The sequence below is a fragment of the Nannospalax galili genome, unplaced genomic scaffold, assembly GCF_000622305.1.
Source record: "Nannospalax galili isolate Female #2095 unplaced genomic scaffold, S.galili_v1.0 scaffold312, whole genome shotgun sequence".
In the NCBI taxonomy this organism is placed as follows: domain Eukaryota; kingdom Metazoa; phylum Chordata; class Mammalia; order Rodentia; family Spalacidae; genus Nannospalax; species Nannospalax galili.
This window is the reverse complement of record NW_008335967.1, coordinates 2,293,524-2,320,544: the sequence shown is the minus strand read 5'-3', so window position 1 is coordinate 2,320,544 and position 27,021 is coordinate 2,293,524. Positions and strand designations below refer to the sequence as shown.

Here is a 27,021-nt window from a genome sequence, read left to right as displayed (position 1 = left end):
CCGCCTGCCTCTGCCTCCCCAGTGCTGGGATTAAAGGCTTGTGCCACCATGTCTGGCTTTAGGTGCCTCTTTTTATGAGGATGTAAATTCCATGAGATCAGCGCTGTGCCCTATGACTTCGGTTTACCTTAATTTCTTCCATAATAGTCCTGTAGTGTAGCTGTTCCTCCACACAAGATATGACTATCACCATCTTGAAACAGGGCAGTTGTGAAGATCTATACCTTATTAACATTCCATTGTGGAGGGAGAGATGAAGGGAAGGGTCATAAGCTCCTGAAACCCACCAGAGGGCCCTCTCCTCAAAGAGCTTTCAATCACCTATGCAGGAGGTAAACAATTGACTGGCATGGGATTTTTTCAGGAGTGCAGCTGCCAAAAGTCCTGGAGGGAGCTTCTGGGTCCATGGAACTAACCATGAGTCATCCTGCTTCTCTAAGTAACTCAAATAAACTCACTGGTTCACCTAGCTGGATAAAATCCTTTCATTGTTCTGTCAATACCCTATCCAGAGTGAAAAGACATTTCCTCATACCTCCCCAGAATGTCACACAAGCCCTCTGTTGCAATAGTCAAACTGGGAATTTGGCTTCAAAATATTAATTCTGGGGGAAACTCAAGCATTTCGTTCCTAAAATACATGGTTATATGTTTTCAACAATTACTTTGAGCTTTGCTCCTTTTCTCTCTCAGCTCTGAGACTTAAGTATATGTATGTTAGCCTGTTGCTATGTCCCACAGGTGTTTAGATTCGAAGCATTCTTGGTTTTACTTCCTCAGTCCTTTATTTTGAATAATGGTGGTGCTTATGTCTTTAAATTCCTTAATATTCCTGTCCCTTGGGGACAAATTTGCTAGTATTCCGATTTAGTGAAATAATTTCAGACATGTTTTTCTTTATATTGCTGATTTGCCCACTCACTACTTTTAGCACGTTCCTTAAATACTTGGGTGAAGTTAGAATGCTTGTAGAAGTGTTTTAAATTCCAGCTTCATTCATTCAGTTGGTTCTTTAATTTTTGTCTGTTTTCCCTGGCTACTGGTCATACCTTTCTGTCTTTTCCTGGGTCTCCCTATAGCCCCAGCTGGCCTGGAACTCACTATGTAGACCAGGCTGGCCTTGAACTCACCGAAATCTGCTTGTATAGGCCTCCCAAGCCCTGGGATTAAAGGCATGCACTACCACTCCCAGCTGGTGTAACATTTTGATTAGACTTTGCCTGTGTGATTTTACATGGCTAAATAGCAGACTTTGCTGCGCTTGTTTAGTTTTGGACTCAGTGAAAAGGGCAAACTAGCTGGACATGGTGGCACACGCCTTTAATCCCAGCACTCAGGAGGCAGAGGCAGGTGGATCTCTGTGAGTTCAAGGCCAGCCTGGTCTACATAGTGAGTTCCAGGACAGCTGGGGCTACAGGGAGACTCTGTCTCAAAAAGACCAAAAAAAAAAAAAAAAAAAAAAAAAAAAAAAAAAAGGGCAAACTATTGATTCTTGTTTTTGGGGTAGAGTTGTCTGGAAACAGCTAGGTAGAAAGCTGGAGTGATTTCAGGGCTCAGACTGTTTCCTTTCATCATGGATCACTACATAATGGCCAATGTCTGAAAACAGCTGTTCTACAAATTTTATGCAGTACTATGGTTAAAAATGGAACATTCTATTATAGTGGTTATTTTCTGAGAGATAAAAATCAGAGTCTACATTGAACTTTTTTGTTTTTAAAATGTATCTGAATTTGGATTAAAAAATCCTTAGAGTTCATTATGTTTAAGGATAAGAAACTGATTTTCCTCTCATTTCAGAAAGTATTGTCCTTCAGAGAAAGGAAACATGGTGTTGGTGTTATAAGGAAGAGCAAGGTAGGGACAGCCGAGTGGTAAGACAGAACAGGTGAGGGCAGAAAGTTATTAACATTTAAAAATTGGCTTTTCCATGAAGTTTTGTTATAGAAATAAGAGAAATGTCAACTTTAATAAAGTTACACTAGAATTAACATACGACTTTAAAGTATGCAACAAAGAGCGACATTGGGAATTATAGTTTAATAAGCAACAACAGAAAATTTTAATCTGTGTTGGCATAAAGCTTTCCAAAACACGATTTTACTTTTTGAGTATCTTTTCTATGTAAAATGCCACAGAGCATCCAAATAACCATGAAAACCTCGCACTGTCATCGTTCTGCTCTCACTGATTGGGAGGAAATGGAATTTTGTTTTGTTTTAAAAGTAGAAGAGTAACTGTAAAACTGAATATTCAAGGAAAACATGGGGAGTGATGGAGTGTTCCACATCGTAATTGTGATGATGGCAACATGAATGTAAGTATCTGTCAGCACTCAGAATCCTATACAAAAATTCTTAACTTTTACTCTATACAAATTATAGCTCAATAAAGTTTACCCAAACAAGAAACCAAATGTGGAGAGATGTACAGCAATGTCTTGCAAGACAAGTGGGAGTGATATGTATTAGTAAATCAATCCTGCTTAACTCTGTTGCATACTTCATTAGAAACAGAAGACAAACAGGGAAGTAGAGTAATTCATTCAACTCTGGCTTCCCAGTGACTAAAGAATGTTCACTATGCAGTACGCCATTTAGTAAAAACTTGTGAATAAAATTTAATTATACAAAAACTCTTAAAGCCCTTTCAAAAAGTGTAGACACATTCGATGCTCTGACATTCAGTAGTTAAACACATATAGCCTATTTGCATATTTCATTCTTTCTACTACTATTGTGCTGCAGTTGAAGGTCAGCCTGAGAAACATATTGAGGCTCTATCTCAAAAAAATCCAAACCAAGCCAAAGGTTTTGTGAGCCATATTCTTTTCTTAATATATATTTTAAAATTTTTGTTAATTTTTATTTTATAAATATGAGTGTTTTGCTTGAATGTATGTCAGTGCACCATGTGCACGCAGTGCCTGGTACCTGCAGAGGCCAGAAAAGGGCATCAGACTCTCTGGAAGTGGAGTTGAAGATGGTTGTAGGCAGCCATGTGGTTGTTGGGAACTTTGTAGATTTGTATCTTAAGTCGATTTTTATAGCTTTGATAGAAAGTCATTTAGCAGTTGGGCTGGAGAGATGGCTCAGCAGTTAAGAGCACTGGCTGGTCTTGCTGAGGGCGTGGGTTGGATTTCCAGGACCCATATGGCAGCTAACAATTGGAATGCTAACTCTGGTTCTAGACCTCTAAGGACACTGCATGACACAGTGCACTTACATACATGCAGGCAATAAATACAGTCATACACACAAAAAAAATATAAATAAAATATTTTCAAAAAATCATTTAGTAAGGAATTAACTGTAAAGCATTAACTAAATTTTCCAATATCAATTGCTATACATTCTCTATAAAGGAAATACTCCAAGCTCGGTGGGAACAACATTTATTAATGGACATAATCTGGACTAATGATTTTTAATTAACACCAGCAAAACCATATGCTCTTGTGTTTTGTGACCTTGCACCTGATCTCATTTCTTAGGCAACTTCAACTTGGTACTCCACCCACAAAAGATAATGAATGAGTGTGGGTATGCATGAGAATTAATATATCAAAGCTCTGAAAAACTGCACCCATCTTCAATACACACAATGGAAATTAGGAAGGACACATGACTTTGGATGAATGAGATATTCTAGAACTAGAGAGGGAAAAGATGGATGGTCTGTTAAGAATAGAGTACAGCCAAGCTTGTACTTTCCCAATTAAAGCTGGAGAAGCTATTTTGAATAAGATTATGGGTGGGGCAGGGATCAGGACACAGTTCTAGAGGAAGGAGTGTCCTCTGAATACGGGCCTACTCTTAGAAACTAAATATAAGAGTTAGACTGTTTGTTCAGGTGATCATAGTAATGCCACAGAGCTTTTCCAATGCTTGAATTATGGAGAAATAACTTTTTCCTTCCAGAGATTATTCTAAATAGTAATTATAAAACTAATCACATGGAGTAATATTAAAATTGCTCTAGAAACCAACATAGCAAAACTTTTGACATCAAATTTTAAAATAACCAAAACATTTGAAATGAATTAAATAATAAACAATAAACTTACAGTTTGTTGCTGCATGAAACTGAGAAGAAAGTGCCTGAGTAACTGCATTCCAAAACATGTATAAAATTTCAGGCTGTCCATCCTGTAAACCAAACAGACAAAATAGAAGAGCATTTGCTTATTCAGAGAATGCATAAAAGATCTGCCCCCTTAACGCAGTAGGCAGTGTATCAGTCTCATAAAGAATGAAAAACAGTACTGGAGAGACAGCTCAGTGATTAAGAGCACTGGCTCCTCTTACAGAGGACTGGGGTTTGGTTCCTGTCACCCATATGGCAGGTAAAAACTGTCTGCAGCAGCAGTTCCAGGTGATTCACTGCCCTCTTCTTGGACTCCATGGGCATTGCATGCATGTGGCATTTATTGGTACAGAAAACACAGCCATACACATAAATAAAAATAAAAATTTCTTAAAAAAGAACAACAGATAAGATCAATCACAGAAAATTTATTTAAATGAAAATGTAGACAACTAGCAATGGGACTAATAAGTAACCAAATAGAAAGATAAAGGTGATTCAAATCTTGTCTCATGTTCAAGTCACTATCCTGCTCTGTACTCATTAGCCCCATGACCTTGAGCAAGAGGCTTGGCCATTCTTTGTTCTCATTTCATTGTCTGTAAAATGGGGCTGGCAGTAAAACCAATGCTGCAGGACCATTATGAGGATTAAAGGAGTTACCAAAAGCCTTGGGCCAGTACAAGACATATAATAAGCCCTCAATGAATGCTAGCTATTATCATCATCATCCTTTGATATACAGAGGTAATTTACGTGACTGTAACAAGACTGACAAAGCACATTTAGATCAAGGACAGCAAACATTACAAAAGAAAATGTTCAAAGCCTTGATATAATTTTTTTAAAGAAAAAACAAAAGTCAGAGGAACTATTACCAACTCAGATTATCAGGATACTTGTATTCAACTTTGAGCATGTTTTACAAAGTAGACACTGGAAAGAAAGGGCAAATATTATGCAAGTATAATAATGATTTTCATTTTAGACTGAAATTATAGTCTAAGAAATTTTAGCTATATTAAGTTAAAATATATTAACTATATGTCAGTCATGTATCAAATTGCTGATATTCTGTTTTTGAAGTACAAAATGCCAATTTTAAGTGGTTCAAAGTAATGATATAAAATACGGTCTAATAGTCAAATATATTGTTGCCATAAAAATTAAATCCTAATTTTCAATGTTGAGAGTGAAAAAATGACCAATGGTGGTTGGAGAGATGGCTCAGCAGTTAAAAGCACTGACTGCTCTTGCAGAGGACCTGGGTTCAATTCCCAGTATCCACATGGCAGCCAAAAATTGTCCTTAACTCCAGTTCAAGGGGAATCCGACACTCTCTCCTGACCTCCATGGCATAGCACAACACAGATGTACTCACATACATGCAGGCATTACACTCGTACACATAAAATAAAAATAATAAACAAAATATTAAAAATAAATAAGAAAAAATGACATGAGCCTTTAATCCCATCCCTCAGGAAGCAGAGGTAAGTGGATATCTGTGGCCAGCCTGGTCCACATAGTTACTTCCAGACACGCTGTAATTAGGGAGACCCTGTCAAACAAACAAAAAAATACTGCTTTGTATATGCACATTTCCATTTTCATTATTGTTTGCCTCTATTTCAACACTAAAGGCTTAGAATTTACTCATGTAAAAATTGCATATCATGGGGCTGGAGACAGAGCTCAGCAGTTATCTTGCAGAGATAGCTCTGCAAGAACACTGGCTGTTCTTGCAGAAGACCCGGGTTCGAATCCCAGCACCCACATGGCAGCTAACAACTGTCCATAACTCCAGTTCCAGGGGCTCCCACAGCCTCTTCTGTCCTCTGCAGGCATTGCATGACACGGGTGCACGTACCTACATGCAGGCAATACACTCATACACATAAAATAAAAAAAAAAAATAATTTTTAAAAACCTACTTAAGCCAGGCATGGTGGCGCATGCCTGTAGTCCCAGCACTTGGGAGGCAAGGCAGGCGATCTCTGTGAGTCCAAGGCCAGCCTGGTCTACATAGTGAGTTCCAGGACAGCTGGGGCTACAGGGAGACACTGCTTCAAAAAGACAACCCCCCCCAAAAAAAACTACTTTAAAAAAAAAGGCAAATTATAGTTGATTTCTTTCTTCAAAAAAATTTTTATAGTTGATTTTTATACAATATACAATGAGGAAATCTATTCAGATTCTCAAAATTTCACATATTATGTATTCTGTCACCTCTATCTTTCTTGAGGTAAGGCTTTCTTCTTTTTTTTTTTTTTTTTTTTTTTTTTTTTGAGACAAGGTTGCCCTGTAGCTCCAGCTAGCTTGAAACTCACTATGTAGACTGGCTGGCCTTGACCTCACAGAGATCCACTTGCCTCTAATGCTGGGATTAAAGGGGTATGCCACCATGCCCAGCTCTTTTCTTCTTCTCTTCTTCTTTTTTTGTATTTTTTTGTTCGTTTTTATTGAATTTTTGTGTATTTCATACAGAACATCTTAAACAATCTTAATCATCTTTATACCCCCATCCCCACCAGCACCCTCCCATAGACTCCTCCCCATAGACTGGCCCCCTCACTGGAGCCCATATACTCTGTCATCCCTGTTATGGCCCACTATGTCAAGTCAGTGTCCCCAGACATACCCCAGTGGAAGTCCATCCACTGAGGTCTAGTTAGCCTATCTAGAGTTCCTTGCCATAGAATCACATGAGCAGGTTCCCAGGAGCTTATAGGTTTCCATATGGTCTTGCACCTCCTCCCTGGCTCTTACAGTCTTTCCACCCCCTCTTCCACAATGGTTCCTGAGCCTTGCGTGGGCAAAGTTTAATAAAGGAGGCCTGCCCAAGGACCAGCACTCAGGAGATTCTTGATCTCCATGCTTTGGCCATCTGTGACCTTTTGTGTTCCTGGCCCTCCACTGCACGAGGGAGCTTCATTAATGAGAACTTCGAGATTCATTAGTGTCCTCTAGTGTTCTATGTTCCATGAGACTTTGGTGTAAAGGTTGCATTTGTAGATGCATCATGTAGGCCTGGGCAATTCAGAGACAATGTCTGTGTGTGACCAGTTGGGTACTTGGTAATAGTCTCCAACTGGTGCAAAATGAGCTTCATTGATGAGTGGGATATTTGTCTGTAAACAAAAGGAAACATATTTTTCACACAGTAAGAAATCACAATAGTCTAGGGATGTGACAGTCTTGGGGTTTTCTCTAAGATCTATGACCACTCCAGCCATGTGTTTACAGTACCACACTCGAGTTTCCTCCCACTGAGTGGGCTTTTAGTCCAATTAGGTAGCTGCTGATTACCCCCAAAATAAAAGTGCCACTACTGCACCAATGTCATATGATGTGCTAGCCACTGATGTGGATATTTGGTCTTGAAGCTGGTTATTGGATCATCGATTGATGTTTGGATTTAAGAACACAAACCTGACTCTATAGGCCTTTATATATAAATATATAACTAAGTATATTGTGTGTGTATACATACATATATATATATATAAAAGAAAATTAGTGGGAGGTTTTAAGGAGCATGGAGATGATCCAAATATATTGTATGAAACTCACAGAAATACAATAAAAATTAATTTAGACAGTATTTTATGATGAGCTTCTATGAATTAAAAAAAAATATAGCCCTGATTATTCGGGTTTATTTTATTTCTTTTTATGTGCTAGGACAAATGCAAACTTAAACATACTTCCTTATTGGTGATATTGAGGTGTTAATAGAGTTCTTAATGTTAAATTATTCTCATATTGATAAGATCCTAGCTACTTAAGAACATAATGTATATAATTATTTTAATAGAATATTGCGCCTCAGGAGAAAACATGGCTCGGCCCACGCCTTGACAGCTCAAAGATAGTAACTTCAAATTTCTGACCAACTCCAGAAAAGCAAGAAAACCTTGTTTTTTTGGTGTTTTGAAATAGGATTCCTTGGACAGCCCAGGCTAGCCTTGAACTCATGGTCTTTCCGCCTCTGTCTCCACAGTTCTACAATTAGAGGCATGTGACACCAGGTTTGGTTTTAGCATCTGAAAAATTTGTTTACATTCTTAAGAGTGATCAAGTCTTGCCATTTGAGTATGTGCTTGTGTGTAGAAGACAAATGTCTACTCTGAAAGTAGAGTTGCATGCTTCCTACAGTTAGCTACTTTTCTTGACAGGAAAAAAAAAAAATGGCTCAATACATATTCTGGGAAAATTATCATAGACTAAGAAATTTTCTCTCTACAAATAATCTAAAGGAATTTCACTTAAAAATATTTTCAATTGTTGATAAATTTTGATAACTGAAAAAATGTAAATAAAATTGCTATTTTATCTAATGAGTTAATTATACTTTCTAGTGCAAATCAATTTAACTTCAAATCTTGGATTTAGTAAAAGTTACTGAAATTGTCTTTATTCTACAGATCCTTCTTCATATTATGATTAATGTTTATTAATCCATTTAATTTCATTCTATGTTGTGTTGTTTGCTTTTTGATGTGACCTTAAAATATAATATTAAAATTTTATTTTTACAGTTTACCTTTTAATAAGACACCATGAGAGAGTGTTTAACTAATGGGCTGCACTGGCTTTCATCATCTCATTTTATGGTCCCTTTCAGCTCCTGTGTTTTCTGCATTTCCTTGGTACAATCCTTGTTTGCTTTCATCTTCCCTCATGGCTTGAGTGCTGCAGATTCTGATTTTAAGTCCATCAAAGGTTAAATTTTTTTTTCCCCAAGAGGAGTTTTAATCTCATATGATCTCATATTTTTCAATTTGCAAGAGCAAAGATGAAGATGCACCTTCTGCTACTGTTAAATCAACTGAGTTCTAAACTTCAGGAACTGATCAACTAAATAAAAACCAGCAAAGATTTGAGCGAATTATAATTATTTCCTAAATAAGTACTAATTATGCAGGGAATGTCTTTAGGCTAATCTCAGCAAGCATCACCTATTTGTGTATTAGTAATAAAAGGTGATAATACTGGTAACCATTCGTGAAGGCAGGAGAATAATCACAGGTGCAGTTTATCAACATGGGCAGTGCTTACATTATTACAGCCATCTTTTACATATGTATTTAATAGTAATTCTGGTATCAATGTAAACACCATCTTTAAAAAAATCTTCCATTTGTAACTGCTCATTTGTGAGGGAAAAAAAAATCCAAATGAAGACTGTTCTTGCAACTATAACTATTTCTATTGACTACAACCCTGTTCTTTCAGTGGTAGCTGACTAGTGAACGATTCCTGCAGCACTGCACTCTGTATAGAGCCACTATCACAGGTTGTATAACACTTTCTTGATTTTGTTCAGGCGTGATCATGTCTATTCCTACAATTAACCATAACTTTCTCTGTGACATTTTTGTAACCCCACAGAATTACTGAAATAGGTTTTTAGAAATAGTTTTATTTTTTTTACTGTTATTAAATACCTCAAAATTTTTATTTTTTAACTGGCATACAAAATATTAGGTATCATATAGCATTTTTCTTTTTTTTTTCTGGTCTTTTTTTTTTTGAGACAGGGTCTTCCTGTAGCCCACCTGGCCTGGAACTCACTTTGTAGACCAGGCTGGCCTCGAACTCACAGAGATTTGCCTGCCTCTGCTGGGATTAAAGGCATGCACCACCACACCCAACCTTATATGGCATTTAAAAAATAAAGTACATTTTAGTTGGTTCTGCTACCCCTTTGCCTCCCCCATCTCCTTCCTCTTCTCCTCTCCTGTCCTCCCTTGAATCCTTCTATGCACAGGTCTCCTTTGTGTATTCAAGTCCCATGTTCCTTTGCTTCACCTCTAGCACTTCTCTCTCTTGGTCACTTTTCAAGTTTTTTGGGCTTTACCCACATTTATACCCATTGAAATGCCTGTACATAAGGCATAAAGAGAAAAAGTGACTTGCTTAGAATTTTACAGAAAGTAATGGATTTGGAAGTGGATCCAAGATCTGACTGTGACATTGTTATGATTCCTCTTAACATGACTTTACAAGGCACTTTATCACCAGCCTGTCTCAAGCTTTTTCTTAGTACACAGGGCTAGGGTCAAAGTTCCGATCACAGGGCTGGAGAGATGGCTCAGTGGTTAAGAAGACTGGCTACTCTTGCAGAAGACTGGGGTTTGGTTCCCAGAACCCACACAGCAGCTGACACTCTTCATAAATCCAGTTCCAGGGAATCCAATACCCTCTTCTGGTCTCCCTAAGGCACCACAGGACATAAGTGCACTTACATATATGCAGGCAAAACATCATACACATTAAAAAAATTTAATTCCAATCAAACCCAAATTCTTTCAGGTTCATTTGTAATCTCTCAGTTATCAGCTTTTAAAATCTGTACATATTTCAGAGTAAAGCTTAGCTGGCTCTTCCTCTTGCTTCCCCTAGTTATTGGCACTAACTCTGCACTAACACTGACAAACATTGTTACTAGATACATTTTAACTTCTCTATGGCTCAGTTTTTAATCTGTAAAACAGAAACTATTTTATGTGCTATGAAGACTAAATGAGTTAATTTTTCTAAAGTGTTCAAATTATTGTTTGGCATAATAAGCACTATGCAAATATTTTTCAAAATTATAAATACTATTTGTATAACTAAAAGCCTAGTTTGTCTTGTTTCATCTTTAAAAACTGGCATACTGTGATGCCTAAGAAAGTATTCTATGTATGAATTTGACTGAGTTATACAATGCCCAGACATTGGTAAAAATTTTTCTGGCTTTTATGTGTGACATGTTTCTGGATTAAATTAACAACCTAGTCAGTGAATAATGAAACTTGCCCTCCTCATGTGGATAGGCCACGTGTAATCAGATAAAGGCCCTAAGGAACCAAAGAACTCAGTAAGAGAACATTCTTCCTGCCTAATTACCTCTGCGTTGTAATATCAGCTTTTTCTTGCTTTCAAAACTGAACTTAAAGGCGGGCATAGTGGCGCACATCTTTAATCCCAGCACTCAGGAGGCAGAGAGGCAGGCAGAGCTCCATGAGTTCCACAGGCCAGCCTGGTCTACATAGTGAGTTCCAGGCCAGCTAGTGCTATAGGGAGATCCTGTCTCAAAAAGACCAAAAACAAAAATAAAAACAAAAGAAAACAAACAAACAAACAATAAAAAAAACTAAAGTTAAATGGTAACTCTTTTGGATCTCAAGTTTATAGGCCTTTGAAATGGAACTGTACCACCAGCTCTCCTGGCTCTGTAACTTGCTCATTTCATTCAGATCTTGAGGCTTACCAGTTTACATAATCATCCAGGTCAATTCCTTATAATCTATCAATACTATAGCTATCTATCCATGTTACCCATGTCCTATTGGTTGTTTCACAGAGGAATATCAAAACAATTATTAAATAAATGAATGTATTAACAATTCACTCACTCAATCCCAAGAGCTTCTCAGTCTAAGAGCCAGAATCAGTTATCAAAGATTCATACTGTGTGCAGTATGAAAAAAGATAAAGCAGATTCAAAGGGGTGTGAATGATAGAGGAAATAAGGAAAAAGTGGTTTGGGGGGTAGGATAGTATGTTAAAACAAAAGGCATGTATATATACACACACACACGTATGTTATACAAGTATGCATGTGTTTATATAGTACTAATAATATTATGCCAAAATATAAAATGTTAATTGTTTGTGTGGGGGATTCTTTTTGAGACAGCCTCAGCTGGCCTGGAACTTGCTACGTAGACCAGGCTGGCCTCCATCTCACAGAGATCTCCCTGCCTCTGCCTCCCAAGTGCTGGAAATTAAAGGTGTACATTATATCACCACACCTGGCAAAATATGTTTATTTTAATTGTAAAAGTATTATCAAAAATTTTGTCAAAATCCTAATATGTTACATATATGACTTCCTAAATGAAATGAGAAAGAGTAAATATATTTAAGTTTATATATAAAATCACTTCATTATTTTAAGTCAAGTTCTGTGGTCACCACCAGTGGTGGCCACTCCTCCATTCTCGTGGGTGCCGCTCCTTTGTTCTCACGGGCGTCGAGCCTGCTCCTCCACTCGCGCTGGGCTGAGGCCATTCTTCTGCCTGCCCTGGGCTGAGGCCACTCTTCTGCTTGCCCTGTGCTGCCTCCTATTGTTGCTGCTTCTGCCTGGTCCTGGACTCCAGGGCTGGTGAGGAGACTGTGTCAGCGGAGCCGCATTCAGACACAGGAGACCAGATTCAGTGACACAGGTCTGCTTTACTGCAGGAAGGCACAAGCTTATATAGGGGTAGTGGTCCAATCACAGCACAGCAAGTAGGATACCTTATTAGCATAACAGACTTAGTGTCCTATTAGCATAACAGACTTAATGTCCTATCACAGAATAGCGGGTAGGGTGCCTCATTAGCATACTGGGTTTCAGATTACAGTGCCTGGATTCCTGGAAACCATGTGACCCTGACTGTTGCAATACCTAAGTGTTGCAATTTTGGATTCCAAAGGTGGTGAGTAGTGAGCTCTAGGCATCAATCTCATGATCTGCCAATGGGAGCAAATGTCACAAGGCATTCCTTGTGGCTCCAGCGGTCAGGCCATTGCCTCGGGCCTGCTGTATGGCTGTCAATAAGACTTTCACCCTAGGCTCAAGCCTGTCTCCCACAAAGTTCCTTTTAAATATTTTCTTCCAAATACTTAGAACCAGCTAGGCGTAGTGGTACATGCCTTTAATCCCAGCACTCAGGAGGCAGAGGCAGGTGGCGCTCTGTGAGACTGAGGCCAGCCTTGTCCACATAGTGACTTCCAGGCAGGCTGGGACCAGGGAGACCTTGTTAAACAACAATAGGGACCTGGAGAGATGGTTCAATGGTTAAAAGCACTGACTGCTGTTGCAGAGTACCTAAATTTGATTCCCAGCATCCACATGATGGCTAACAGCTGTCCGTTAACTCCAGTTCCAAGGGAATCTGACACCATCCTCTAACTTCCAAGGGCACTGTATGACACAGGTGCACTTACATTCATGTAGGCAATGTATTCATACATATAAAAACCTAATAAATATTTTTTAAAAATCCTAAATTCATAGAAGCAAATTAATCTAATTAGATGTTAATTCAACTAAATTTTAACTGGCTTTTTGACATTAACCTATTTATACCTCATACTATGTTGCTTGAATGCAATCATGTTATCAGATTAAGTCAAGGAAAACTCTGCTATTTAAAACAATTTATTGGCACTGCTGCTTGATCATAAATAGAATCAACACTATAATAATAACTGGAAAATCATGACATTTATTCCTTTGGTTGAGGCTAAGACAAGGTGACACATAATAAGCCAAAATCAGATAAATATACATAAGCAAAGAATAAAATTAAAATATATGGAAATAAAAAAAACATATGTTTGGCTCAATCTATAGTTTAGAATAGCTTAACCTACAATTTTGCTTTTCTCATTGATTTCTATGTTAAAGATATACAGAGAAACTTACAAATCACTTAGGCCCTGAATAGAATGACTTTCAAGCCAGATAATATTTTGCTTCTGTATTTTTTAATATAGTTTAAATTTTTAAGAAATTTTATGTGTATGTATAAGTCCCTATCTGTATGTATGTGTACCACATTTGTGCCTAGTACCTGTGGAGGCCAGAAGAGGGCATTGGGCTTCCTGGAACTACAGTTACAGAAAGTTGTGAGCCACCATGTGGGTAATGGGAACTGAATTCAGGTCCTCTGCAAGGGCGGTAAGTGCTCTTACCATTCAGTCATCTTTCCAGCTCTGGTTTCTGTATCTTTATAGTATAGAATTGATCAAAGATTTCCTTGTTAAAACATATTTGATAGCTTATTGTAAAAGAATAAGATCTGAAACTTTAAGCTAATATTCTTTCACTCAGCACAGTAAACTTTAGGCTTTCAAGTGAGAAAAACTTGACTGTAACACAGGGTTGCTATATATTGGCTCTACTGGTTCATAATTCTGAGATCTGAAACTACAGGGATAATAATGAAACTCTCTGCTATAAAGTCAGGATCTCTGGAGTTTGTACTGAAAGTAAGAGTGAATTCACCATATACACATGAAAAAGAACAAGCACAAATCATTCCAGATAAAGAGATGAAAAGCACAGAGTGAACACTAGGGAGAGAGGGATGTGAGAATGTAAAGAGGCAAGGGGCATCTAACTCAACATGTAGATGCTAATCAGCTACTTGGGAGATGTCACAAGAGAATATTATGATCAAGCTTGTAGTTTAGGAAAAACACCCAGATAATAATTTGGAAGATGAATTAGTATATGGGGTGGTGTTGAGCCTGAAGGCAATAAGATCAGTTAGAAATTTACTGGAAAAAAAAATATATATGTTTATATGTGAAGGGTTTTTCTAAGGCCATACAGGTAAAGCAGTGAGAGATATCAGTATGAAAGTTGATATGGGTGAATGAACAAGGTGTTTATGAGGAATGAGGCAAGATAAATTTGAGGAAGAGCCGAAAGATGGAGCCTATGCAGTCAAACAGAGCTTCAGAAGGAATAATAGCAGGAGAGAAAAATGAGCTCAGTGACTCATGCTTCTAGAACCTGTGGGGCATGCAAGTGGAGATGATCTAAGCCAGTAGACATAAATCTTTTGCTTAAGAATAACATCTTGACTAAAGAAGCAGTTTTATATGACACCTACATTTGGAGGAGGCAGACACTGTTTGCATATGTGAGAGTTCCCTATATACCACAAATGGCATGAAAAGAAATGGGATAAGTAAGACCCCAGGAACAACATTACCTCAAGTTTGATGGAGGAAGTAATATGGAAAACAAAGAGAGAAGTGAGTGAAGTAACAGCTGATTCTGAATAGTGGTACACAGGCAGGCACCATTTTATTCTTTGGTTTAACACTTTCATATACTGTATTTAAAATATTCTAAACTAAATACTTTAAAAGGAGATACAGGTGGAAGAAGAAAAATCAGCGAAGATGTACTAGTTACTGTTCTTGTTGCTGTGACCAAATACCTGACAACACGTAACTTCAGGGAGGAAGGGGTTATTTTTGCTTAAAAATTAAGAAGGGATAGAGTCCATCAGGGCAGGGAAGGTAGCTGGTAGCACTGCAGTCAGGTAGCAGAGAACAGACCAAAAGTAGTCTCAGGGTACAAAACCCCAAAGCCTGCTCCTAGTGATCCACTTCCTAAAGGTTCCACAACCTTCTAACCCAATGCCATCAGCTGGGGCCCAATTCTTGAAATAAATGGGTCTACAGGGGATATTTCACATCCAAATCACAGCAGAAGGGTTCTGAAGGAGGAGAGAAGCAGTTGATTACCTCGAGGGTTGAGGTAAACAGGTTGTAAGAAGTGGATAGAAATATTCTGCAGTTCAATCTCTCCAGTGTCTGGAGCAAGGGTTGCTGTAGTATAGTAAAGCTAGATTTCAGTCCTATGGGGTCCAAAAGAAATGGGGAAGCAGAGACACAATACAAGGTAGTCTGCTGATCCTGCATGTAAAGGAGAAAAATGAGCAGAGGGGGACATAAGACCCAGGTCCAGGGTTTTGTTTGCATATGTGAAACGCAGAGAAGGAGGGAAAGGCTGCTACTGCGGCAGCATCAGAACAAGTACAGCGGGAGGAACCTGGGAAGAAGACCAGCTTCCTTCCACCTTCTACACAGGAGCAGGCAGCAGATGAAAGGATGGGAGGGACACCACTTTTAGACCTTGATAGACTGTTTCTAAGTCAGTGAGCTTATTGAGAAAAGGTCGGAGGGAGGCAGAGGGAATTAAACTAAGATCAAAAGAAAAAAGGATGCAAATTAAATGACTTAGGGAAAAGTCTATGCAGAGATCTCTATGGAGAGATCCTGTGGTGAATAAGGAGGCCTGTGGACTTTATCAAAGACATCAAGTAGCTATGCATTTTAAATCAGTTCTTAATCATCATCCAGATTCAAAGCAGAGGAATCTTGGCACTGTAAATAGAAGACAAAAAAAAAAAAAAAAAAAAAAATCTCTGCTTCAGGGAGAAACATTTTACTGTATTGGATTATAAAAGAATAAGTACATAAACAGTAAACCAGAACTTCAAGATAAACACCACAGAACTAAATGAGCTACCCTGTCAACCCAAGAATTTCAGTGAAAAGTTAACAATTTCTACGAATTTTGTTCAGAAAGAATATAGTATATATGACACAATCACCTTTTTTGTTTCACAGTAGAGACTAATGTGGTGGTAGAGTGGGAAGAGCCAGATTTTAAATACATTCTGAAAGTGAGAGACTGAACTTGCTAATATGTAGAGTCTAGTAGAAAGATTTTTTTTTAGCTCAGCATACGCGCCTGCAAGCTCCGCACACAGGAGGCTGAGGCAGGAGATTCACCAGTTCAAGGCTACCCTGGGTGGCAAAGCAAGACTGTAAAAAAATTAATAAAAATAATAAATAAACAGCTTTTTAAAATGTTAATAGAGGTTGCCATTAGAGCTTTGAATAGTAATATTCAATGTAATAGTGCTTCCTTTTTCCTTTCAATTTTTTAAAACGTTATAATCTATTTATATACAGGGTAAAAAAATAAAGGTTCACTCCAAACTCAAATCCCTAGCCCCACACACTGGCCTAAAGGTTACTGTTGGCCTGAAGTGTAAAAGGGCTTTAGAATCCTTTGCACACAGACCACTGCAATGGGTCTCACTGTTTTCTTTATTATTACATCCTAAGGAAAATATTAAAGAATCAACTAGCCTTGAATAATATATAAAGATCCACTTATTTAAATTTTATAATAATTACATGGAACAGGTGCATGCAACTTAATTACATTTAATTAATTTGAATAAAATTTAGTTTCTAATAAGATAAATTATTAAGGAATAAGATTTTATAGATTAGGGTGGCACTTGAGGAGTTCTAAGTTCCTGCAATAAGACTTTTTGTATTCCTCTCTTCCCCCTAAATAAAAAACAGAACCACTCTTCACTTAGAGTCAATATTGTCCCTAGAGTGAGAGCATAGTCAACTGATACTTTAAAACTTTACACTATCACTTAGATTCAGTTTAGGCTGAATCACACTCTCTAATGCACTGCTCCCTGGGCTTGCATCACCACACTTACACTCTACCACTGCATTCACCCTCCACCGCCAGGACCATCTGCCCAGGAGTGGCATTGCCCACAGTGGGCTGGGCCCTTCCACATCACTCAACAATCAAGAAAATGCCTCGTAGACATAGTTACAGGCCAATATCATACAGGAAATTCCTCAAAAGAGGTTCCCTCTTCCCTGGGTGTGTCAAGTTGACTATAGCCAACCATGAAAGAAGATGAGGCCTTTGAATGAAATTAGAATGAGAACTTTATGTTGGGCTCTGATCCAAAATGACTGGTGCCCTTGTAAGAGGAACTTTAACATACATACAGAAGGGAAACAATGTGAAAAAGACAAAGTAGTAACCTATAAGCCATACAAACCATGAGCCACATGATTAGAGGGAAAACAGCCACTATTGTACGGTGTACTGTGTCAGGAAAGGTATACCGGCTGCATATTTATTATATTATATTTATTTATTCATTGTGGGGGGGCACATGCATGCTTGTGTTCATATGTGAAGGTCAAAGAAAAACTTGCAAAATTTGGTACTCTCCTTCTAACATATGGGTCCCAGGAATGGAACTCAGGTCCTCAGGGTTGGTGGCAAGCACCTTTACCTGCTGAGCCTAGGAGACAAGACTCTGAGAATTCCTATGAGGGATTATCTTGATTAAGTTAACTGAAGTGGGAAGATCCACCCTTTGTGAGTGCCATCATTCTGTGGGCTGAGGTTCTAGACAGAATAAAACTGAGAAAGTGAGCTCAGCACAAGCATTCATCATTCTTTGCTTCCTGATATGGATGTGGATACAATGTGACGAGCTGCATCAGCTCCTACTGCCAGGATTCCCTGCCATGACAGCTTGTCCCTCGAACTGTGAGCCAGTTGCTTTGGTCAGAGTATTTTATCATAGCAACAGGAAAAGTAACTAAGGCAGTGAGTTCATCAGGATGGAATCCCAACACAAGTCAGGGAGCATTTATAAGTGGTTAGTTTACATCCTTCTGGCAACCTACCTCTGTCAGGTGCATTCCTGGAGCTCTAATCCCCAACACAGTGCCTGAGATATGCTAGACACCAAATAAAAGTATGGATATAGTCTTCCTTTGAATATTTACTATCTTTTAAGCATAAGCTTTTCTCTTTTTCTATTTTAATTTTTAAATTTTATTTTATTTTGTGTATGAGTGTTTTACCTGCACATATGTAAGTATAACCATGTCATGCAATGCCTGCAGAGGCCAGAAGAGGGCATTGGATCCCCTGGAACTGAAGTTACAGATGGTTGTTAGCCACCATATGGGTGCTGGAACCAAACCTGGGTCCTCTAAAAGTGTAGGTAGTGCTCTTAATTGCTAAGCCATCTTTCCAGCCCCAATATATGTTTATCCCTTTGAGAAAGTATTTTATTAGAGATTTTAATGAGCATATATATTACACAGTTGAAGGTATCTTTATAATCCACCAGTACAAACACACAGAGAAGGAACTATTACTACATAATGTAAAGTCAGGGTTAGGGTATATGTTTTGTATTCTTCAGTCCCTCAAATATAAATACTGGTTCTTGCATATAAATTTTATTAAAACTAACCAAATTTAAAATAGTCAAACACATTCATTTTTCTCTCATAGACAGACAGACAGACAGACAGACAGACACACACACACACACACACAAGCATCCATCTTGACATACATTTAAAAACTGATTCAAATTTTAATTCCCCATGTACCCCAGTTAGGGTGTTAAAGGATAGAGAGTTAAACTGATTAAAGAAAAACATTGGGTTTTTTTGTTTTGTTTTATTTTTTGTATTAATTTTTCTGTGTATGACTGGATGCCATCTTGAGCATGTGGGGGCCAGAAGACAACTTACAGAGGGCAGGTATCACTTTCCACCTTGTTGAGGCAGTCTTAAACAAATTAGCAATCCCTGGTAAAATCCCTCTAATCAATAAAACTAACATGGTAAATAATGAACTACATGAAACTATTTTTCCTTTTTATAGTACCAATATTAATTTTTGTAAAATAATGCATCTAATGATTTTCCATTAAATTATTTTAAGTATATACTTATTGTTTCATTTTCTATATTGTTATCAACCAAAGAATAACTAGTCGCTACTGTTTCTTCTTTCAGAAAATGGACAAAAATTGAAGAGAAACTGAAAATAAAAAATGGCAGGGGGCTAAAAAATTTTTTAAATAATTTTTTGAATTGAAGGATGTCAGCAAGATAGGAGAATAGGGAGCAGCCAGAACACACTGTCCAACAGAAACACCAACAACAATGCAATCCAAAACCCCTTTCAGAATTCCAGAGACCTTTGAGAAAGCAAAGTTCTTGCAGCAAGCTCACAGTGATGGATAAGAAAATCTGCTTCATTTCTACCACATCAGCCGTACCCTTAAATCAGCACAGCTGGTGACTGGGCGGGTAAGCCCAACTAGCACCTTTGCATTACTTGAGAACAGAAAGGCTGGACCATGGGCCTTGTGGCAGCTTTTCAGGGGGCTGTCCGAAGGACTGTCTCACGTTTCCTCTGACATGGAGTGCTGACCTAGAACCAGCAGTTGAGGTGCCTAGGTAGCTCTGATAAGAAAGAAGTGAATTGCTTCTGACAGTGACAGAATTTGCAGTACCCCAGACAGAAGCCTTCAGTCCTAGTTTGGTTTCTGTTGCTGAGATAAAACACTGACCGAAACCAACTTGGGAAGAAAAAGGTTTACTGCATCTTCAGCTTACAGTTCATCATGGAGGGAAGACAGGGCAGGAAGTTAGGGAGAAACCGAAATACAGATGATGGAGGAGTGCTGTTTACTGGCTTGCTCTTTGGCCTGCGCTCAGCCTACTTTCTTAACCAACCCAGGACTACCTGCTCAGAGGTGGCACCACCCATAGTGGGGTGGGTCCCCACTAACATCATTCAACAATCAAGAAAATGCCCACAGACATAGTCACAGGCCAATCCAATAGAGGTAATTCCTCAATTGGGGTTTCCTTTACCCAGGTGTGTCAAGTTGACAATGAAGCTATTCAGCATACCTTCATAATTCCTGTCCTGGGGAGAAAGTACTTAGCTGGTGCTGTCTCTTGGGAAATGGAAGAAAAAGGGAAGAAAATAGAGCCAGAGAGAAAATGACTATGCATGACTGCAATCTCAACACTTGAGAATATCAAGTAGGACTACTCTCAGTTTGGATCTAGTCTGGGCTACCCATGGAGTTCGAAGCCACCCTGAGATATAGTGTGAGACCTTGCTTCAGAGAGGGGAAAAAACCCACCAATTCCAGATTCTTATTGGGTTTCCCAAGGAATGAATTTCTGTCCATCTTAACCAGAGTGCTAATTAAACAGGTATACCTTGATAATTTGGATGCCTGGAAACCACAGTGACGAACTCTATGGTACTACACATTTTCTGTCACAGCCATAAGTCATTCACCATTCTTGTGATTAGAGATTCTAAGCACCTAAAACATTACTGACTCCCAGTCAGCACTTCATGTCAGATGAGACTTAAGCCAATAATTTGGGCAGCCCCTCCACATGCACATGTACCTATACATGCACACACACATGCAAACACACACATATACACAAAACCCCAGCAAGAAAAGCAAAAAGACAGATGTGACTACATAGAAATTGAAAACTTCTGCACAGCAAAGAAAATAATCAACAGAATAAAAAGATAGCTGGTTTAGTGGGAGAAAACACTACTAACCAAGTATCAAACTAGGAGCTGATACTCAGAATATCTAACTGAAAAAGTCATGTTTTTAAGTCTCATCTTTAATAACTTCTCTTATATATCCATTATCAATTTAAGAAAATTTCCTCTCTTTGCTGTAACATATTGCAATAAATTGTCAAATATATTTTCTATACTAAGATAATTATATTGTTGAACCTTACATGGTAATATTTAATATTTTTCAAACTATACTTTTTAATAGAACTGGATTATAATTTCCCTTATAATCTTTATCTGTTCTTGGTACTAGGGTGTAACAGACTCACTTCATTTTTTAGAAAAACAAAATCTCTTCCTTGAATTCTTTGTAAAACTTGTTAAAATAATCTGGGTAAATTGTTTCTTGACAGTAAGAATTTAAGCTATTGGCTCAATTTCTTAAAATGTTTTAGGAATATGGGTTATATTTCTTTTTTTAAAGTAAATATTTTTATTTTTTTATTGTGTATGAGTGTATTGCCTGCATGTATGTGAGTGCACCTGTGTTGTGCTCATTTTACTTAAACAGCCGTGAAGTGTTATATTTATTTAAAAATGTGTCCAAAAATAGTTTTGTGTAGTATTCTCTTATATTTTTATATTTTTAATTTTGATGAGATTTTAAATTTAGAGACAGCTTACCAAAATAAGAAAAAAATTCATTCACAATTTGTTCATTCAAACCTATCACTTGTTAATAGTCAGCAACATTTACTTTATCATCTCATCCTTTTTCTCTGTGAACCATTAGAGTATGAGTAAAAAGCATAATGGTTCTGAAAGAATAAGTTGATCACAAAGGATTAAAGATAGTCTATAAAAACATAGTGCAGTTACTAAAATTAACCAAGATCAATCCCCTATGAATTATACAGTAATAATATATAATGAGTACACATGAGTTTTATGCAGTATATACATCTTGTGTTCTGCAGTCTTTCAAAAATAACTTATTGGCCAGGCGTGGTGGCACACGCCTTTAATCCCAGCACTCAGGAGGCAGAGATAGGCGGATCTCTGTGAGTTCAAGGCCCGCCAGCCCGGTCTCCCTAGTGAATCCAGGACAGCTGGGGCTACAAGGAGACTCTGTCTCCAAAAGAAAAAAAAAAAAAAAACCCACAAAAAAATAAGCTCTATTAACTTCTTTGAGCATTCCACTAGATGTTGTATATACATGATCATGCTCCCTATAATAAAGACATTTTACCTCTTTCCCAGCAGGGAGTCTTTCCTTTATTTGTATTTTTTAATATTGTACCAGTTAGAATGATGAAATAGAGGCAATGACAGCAAAATGAAGTCCTTGTTTTCTACCAGATTTTTGGAAAGAAATGTTTTTACCGTTATATATGATGGTACTATTTGTTACTCTTTACTTTGCTGAGAACTTTTATCGGGAATGGGTTCTGGAACCTGTTCAATGCTTTCTGTGAATGATCTAGAGTTTTTCTTTTACAGTTTCTTGGCTTTATTTTTCCAATTAGCCTCACATTAAAATTTCACTTGATCCTTTATAATTTCACTTTGTTTTTCATGTTTGTTGTTCTTATCCTTCAGTACCATGCTGAATAATGTCATCAATACTCGAAGCCAGACTTCTAGTTCTGTAGGTTTACACGATCTCCTGCTTAACAGATCTACTGATTTTTACTGCATTAATTCTTTTTTCTTTTTTTTTTTTTTGCCTGTAGCCCCAGCTGTCCTGGAATTCACTATGTAGACCAGGCTGGCCTTGAACTCACAGAGATCTGCCTGCCTCTCTTCCCAAGCACTGGGATTAAAGGCATGCGTCACCACGCCCAGCCTTATCGCACTAATTTTATGTATGTATGTATTTTTATTATTATGTGTATGAATGTTGGGGGGGGCGCGTGTGTCATGGTACATATGTAGAGGTCAGAGGACAATATAGAATTGGTTCTCTCCTTCCACCTTTACAATAGATTCTGGGAATTACGTTCAAGTCACCAGGCTGGCACAGCTATCGCCTGCTGAGTCATCTTGCTAGCCTTCAATGTCTTTATTTTTACTTTTAAACATTCTTTGGCAAAATTTTTTAGGATACTTGATAATTTTATTTTTCAATCTTCACTTTTCTCATATGCAGATACTTTGATTTTTTTAAGCTGTGTTTAGTTTAAGAAATATTTCTAATACTCGATATCTATTGGGCTGGAGAGACGATGCATCAGCAGTTAAGAGCACTGACTGCTCTTGCAGAGGACATGCATTTCGTTCCCAGGACCAACATGGTAGGTAACAAACATCTCTAACTCCAGTTCCAGGGGATTTGATGCCCTCTTCTGGTGTCTGCAGGCACTGCATGCATGTGGTGCACTTACATACAGGCAAAACACTCATATACTAAAAATAAATCAATTAAGTGTTTTTGCACGTTTTTCCTCTGTTGAATCTCAATAACTTTTAGTTTATAATAGTGGAGATTCTTCACTGTGAACTGATAGTGACTGTGACTGTAATATATAGAGCAGTCTGGTGACTAAGGCTACAAATGTTTTCCTCTACAGAGGGTCTGCATTTGTTTCTAGTGGGAACAAAGATGCTACTTCCGACAGAGGACCTTATGTGCCACTGTGGCACAGGTCAGGTCTCAGGGCTTGTCTGTTGCTTGATTGCTTGCACTGTAGTGATAGGGTACTTAAGAATATCTCATCTCCAAACTAGTAGTGGAAACCATCCATCCAGCCTGTACAGAGATTTACAGATAATATTTGATGTAAAATTGGCTTCATCCCTATTCAATTTTTCAATAAATTGAGATGCCAAAAATAGACAGGTGGACTATTTTACGCTTAGAATTTTCTAATTAGAGTCTTCAATGTTATTATTGAATCATTTTCTATGTCTAAAAGGGCAAAAGAAAACACATTTTTTTCATAGTTAAAATTCTCATTAGTACTATAGCTGCTCAAAATGCTGAACAAATTCCAAATTTAGTTTAACGCATCCTACACACATGATTACAAGGTTCTGTTTGAAGACAAAAATTGCTTGCTTGGAAAATGGAGGTATCATATCTACACTCCCACACAACTAAACTGGCTTAATTCTGCCAGTGAGAGTCTGCAACCTGTTTTTCACTATGTGGTTCCTGAATATCTGTCAATAATTTGCTAACTCACTTTCAAGCAAAATGTTATTATACATAGTATTGAGGACTCTATAGTGATACTAGAATTCTTGCCTGATTTAAAAAGTATCAAACTGCCAGGCATCGTGGAGCACTTTAGTCCCAGCACTCAGGAGGCACAGACAGGCAGAGCTCTGTGAGTTCAAGGACAGCCTCATCTACATAGTGAGTTCCAAGCCAGCTGGGGCTACAGGGAGACCCTGTCTCAAAAAGACCAAAAAATAAAAAAGTATCAAACCTGAACTTCTAATGTTTAAAATCAGCCTAAAACTTTTACTTAAAAATTAAATGAGTTGGACTAGAGAGATGGCTCAGTGGCTAAGAACACTGGTTGTTCTTGCAGAAGACCTAGGTTCAAACCACAGCATCCACATGGCAGCTAGCAAATGTCCATAACTCCAAACCAGGGGATCCAATGGCCTCTTCTATCCTCTGCGGTCATTGCACAACATGGATGCACTTACACACATGCAGGCAATACACACATACACATAAAGTAAAAATAATAAATAAAAGATTTTCAAAAAATTAAATGATGTACCCACTTATGAGAGCTATAGAAAATACACAATGGAAAGAGAATATTCGAAATTAAAACATTATAAATATGAATTGATAGGCATGAATGCATTTTTCAAATTATCATATGAACTGAAGATAACAGATTAATTTTACAAGGCATTTATTAAATTAGCAAAAGCAGAATTAGCCACGTCAATAGAAGAATAGCTTTGAAATGGCTCTGTATCAACTAAAACATTCACAAGCTTTACTATATTAGATATAATTGATCTATAATTACTGTACAGTTAACCCACTTTACCTTCTACATACTCACGTATTCTTTGTGACATGTTGGACATCTACTAAATAGCTCAACTAGTAAAGCATTACGGAAACTACCTACATGTAGGATGTTTCTGCCTAAGAACATTCTTACTATTGGACTATGAATACTGACACACAGTTCTTTCTATCATCCAAAATCAAATTTCTCAGCAAGTACAAAGGCAGATTTGTAATATTAAGTTGAAAAACAAATTTTAACATAACCTTTTTTGCTTATTTTTCCCTGATAAGGCTATAAATGAACTGAGTTGAAATGAATTAAAACTCTCATAAGACTTTCACAAAAAAACTAAGAAAAATAATTTTCACTATCTTTATAACTATAAAGTTACCATATATTAGATCAGAACTTTACTAAATGAGACATCTAATATTGATACTTTCAGAGTATTGAGTATTATCTTATTTAAAGTAGTATGATTAAGGACTTAAAGTTCACCTACTCTATGTGAATTAATATCCAAGCTTATTATGTTATTACAACTTAACACTGACTTCTTCATGTGGTTCTTTATTAGCTAGCATTTGATAACTTTATGAACCTTAACTGTGCATTTTCAGATTTCAATATGCTGAAGCAAGGTTAAGAGCCTTATTATGTGCTCTTTTCCTTATCATTATTGAGCCTGACACAACAAACTGCTGTATCTGTCAAATCTATATTTACTTCAGTTCTTCCCCTCAGAATATTTCATTTCATTGGTAAGATTGCCATTCCCATTTGATATCTAAGACTCTGAGAGATTATATAGTGTATTAAGGATTTCATGATCAGTTCAGACAGAGCTTAGCTCTGTGATGCCAAGGTTTAATTTAATAATCAATACCCATACCCTCAGTTTCCTTTGACAGTGTTCGAACTGGTAATATGAAAAAAAGACCTTAATGATTCAGCTTTCCAAATGCTAAAAAGCTATACTGATTATTATTAAAATTATAAGTAAAAGTAGGAGGTTTTAGGAAAATGGAACAAGTAAGCCTAAGATGTACGATACTGTGATGAAGAAGACATTACAAAAGACATTACATGTTTGAATAATGTGTTAAACATCTTAAGTTGTTGTGGTGTATTTGTCACAATTATTAACTATGGTTATATTAAAAAAATGTAGCCAGGCATGATGGCACACGCCTTTAATCCCAGCACTTGGGGGGCAGAGGCAGGTGGATCTTTGTGAGTTCGAGGCCAGCCTGCTCTACATAGTGAGTTTTAGGACAGCTGGGGCTACAAGAAGACCCTGTCTCAAAAAAGACAAAAAAACAAAAGTCCTAAACAACACATCCAGCAATGTACTATCAAAGTCCACAGTCTACACCAAGGCTTACCATCCTACATTTCCATTGGTTTGCATATTACCTAATATCCAATTTTACATTTAATATTTTTACAACCTAAAGCTGCTCTAAAAAATAAAAATCATAAATATTTAAAAATACATGTAGACACTGAATAGCAATGAAAGGACAATAATTATAAAAAGTATTTAACATAGGAAATTGTCAAATTTTTTCAAGAAATCAAAGAAACTGCCAAAAAGACAGTATTCATCAAATACAAAAATTTCATTAGTATTAATTGCAAAAGCCTTGCAAACAATTGGTTTCAAAACAAGGAAATCAGGAAGAGATTCTCTGTTTTCCCATATGATATGAGCTACTTATATAATACTATTTATATTATAAATCCAAGGAAAGCATCACTTAACTGAGCTTTCATTGAATTTCAGGTATATTTATAAAAACCTTAAATACATAAAAAAATTTAGTTCTATTTGTCCAATGTAAAAAGAAAAACATTTATTACTAATGATCTTGCTATGAAGAAAAAAAAAAGCTTAATTTCCAAACAGATAACAGAAAGTGTTCTAGTTTGGTTCTCCATTGCTGTGACAAAACACTCTGACCAATACCAACTTGGGGAAGAAAGGATTTATTTGGTTTATATCTCTCAGGTCACAGTTCATCAGGGAACCCAAGGTAGGAACTCAGGGCAGGAACCTAAAGTAGCAATTAGAGCACAGGCCATGGAGGAGTGTTGCTCACCAGCTTGCTCCCTTGGCCCATGCTCAGCCTTTCTTTCTCTCTCTCTCTCTCTCTCTCTCTCTCTCTCTCTCTCTCT

The 27,021-nt window shown here is 37.4% G+C and overlaps 1 protein-coding gene across 1 annotated transcript in view; it reads right to left on the bottom strand.

Annotated features, from left to right (window-relative positions):
- The window catches only part of Cog5 (component of oligomeric golgi complex 5), a gene marked incomplete in the record, with an annotated part of 398,569 nt that overhangs the window by 123,575 nt on the left and 247,973 nt on the right, over nucleotides 1-27,021 (bottom strand). The window contains 1 exon segment of the mRNA XM_017797544.2: nucleotides 4,067-4,148. Within this exon segment, the coding sequence (XP_017653033.1) occupies nucleotides 4,067-4,148 (82 nt within the window).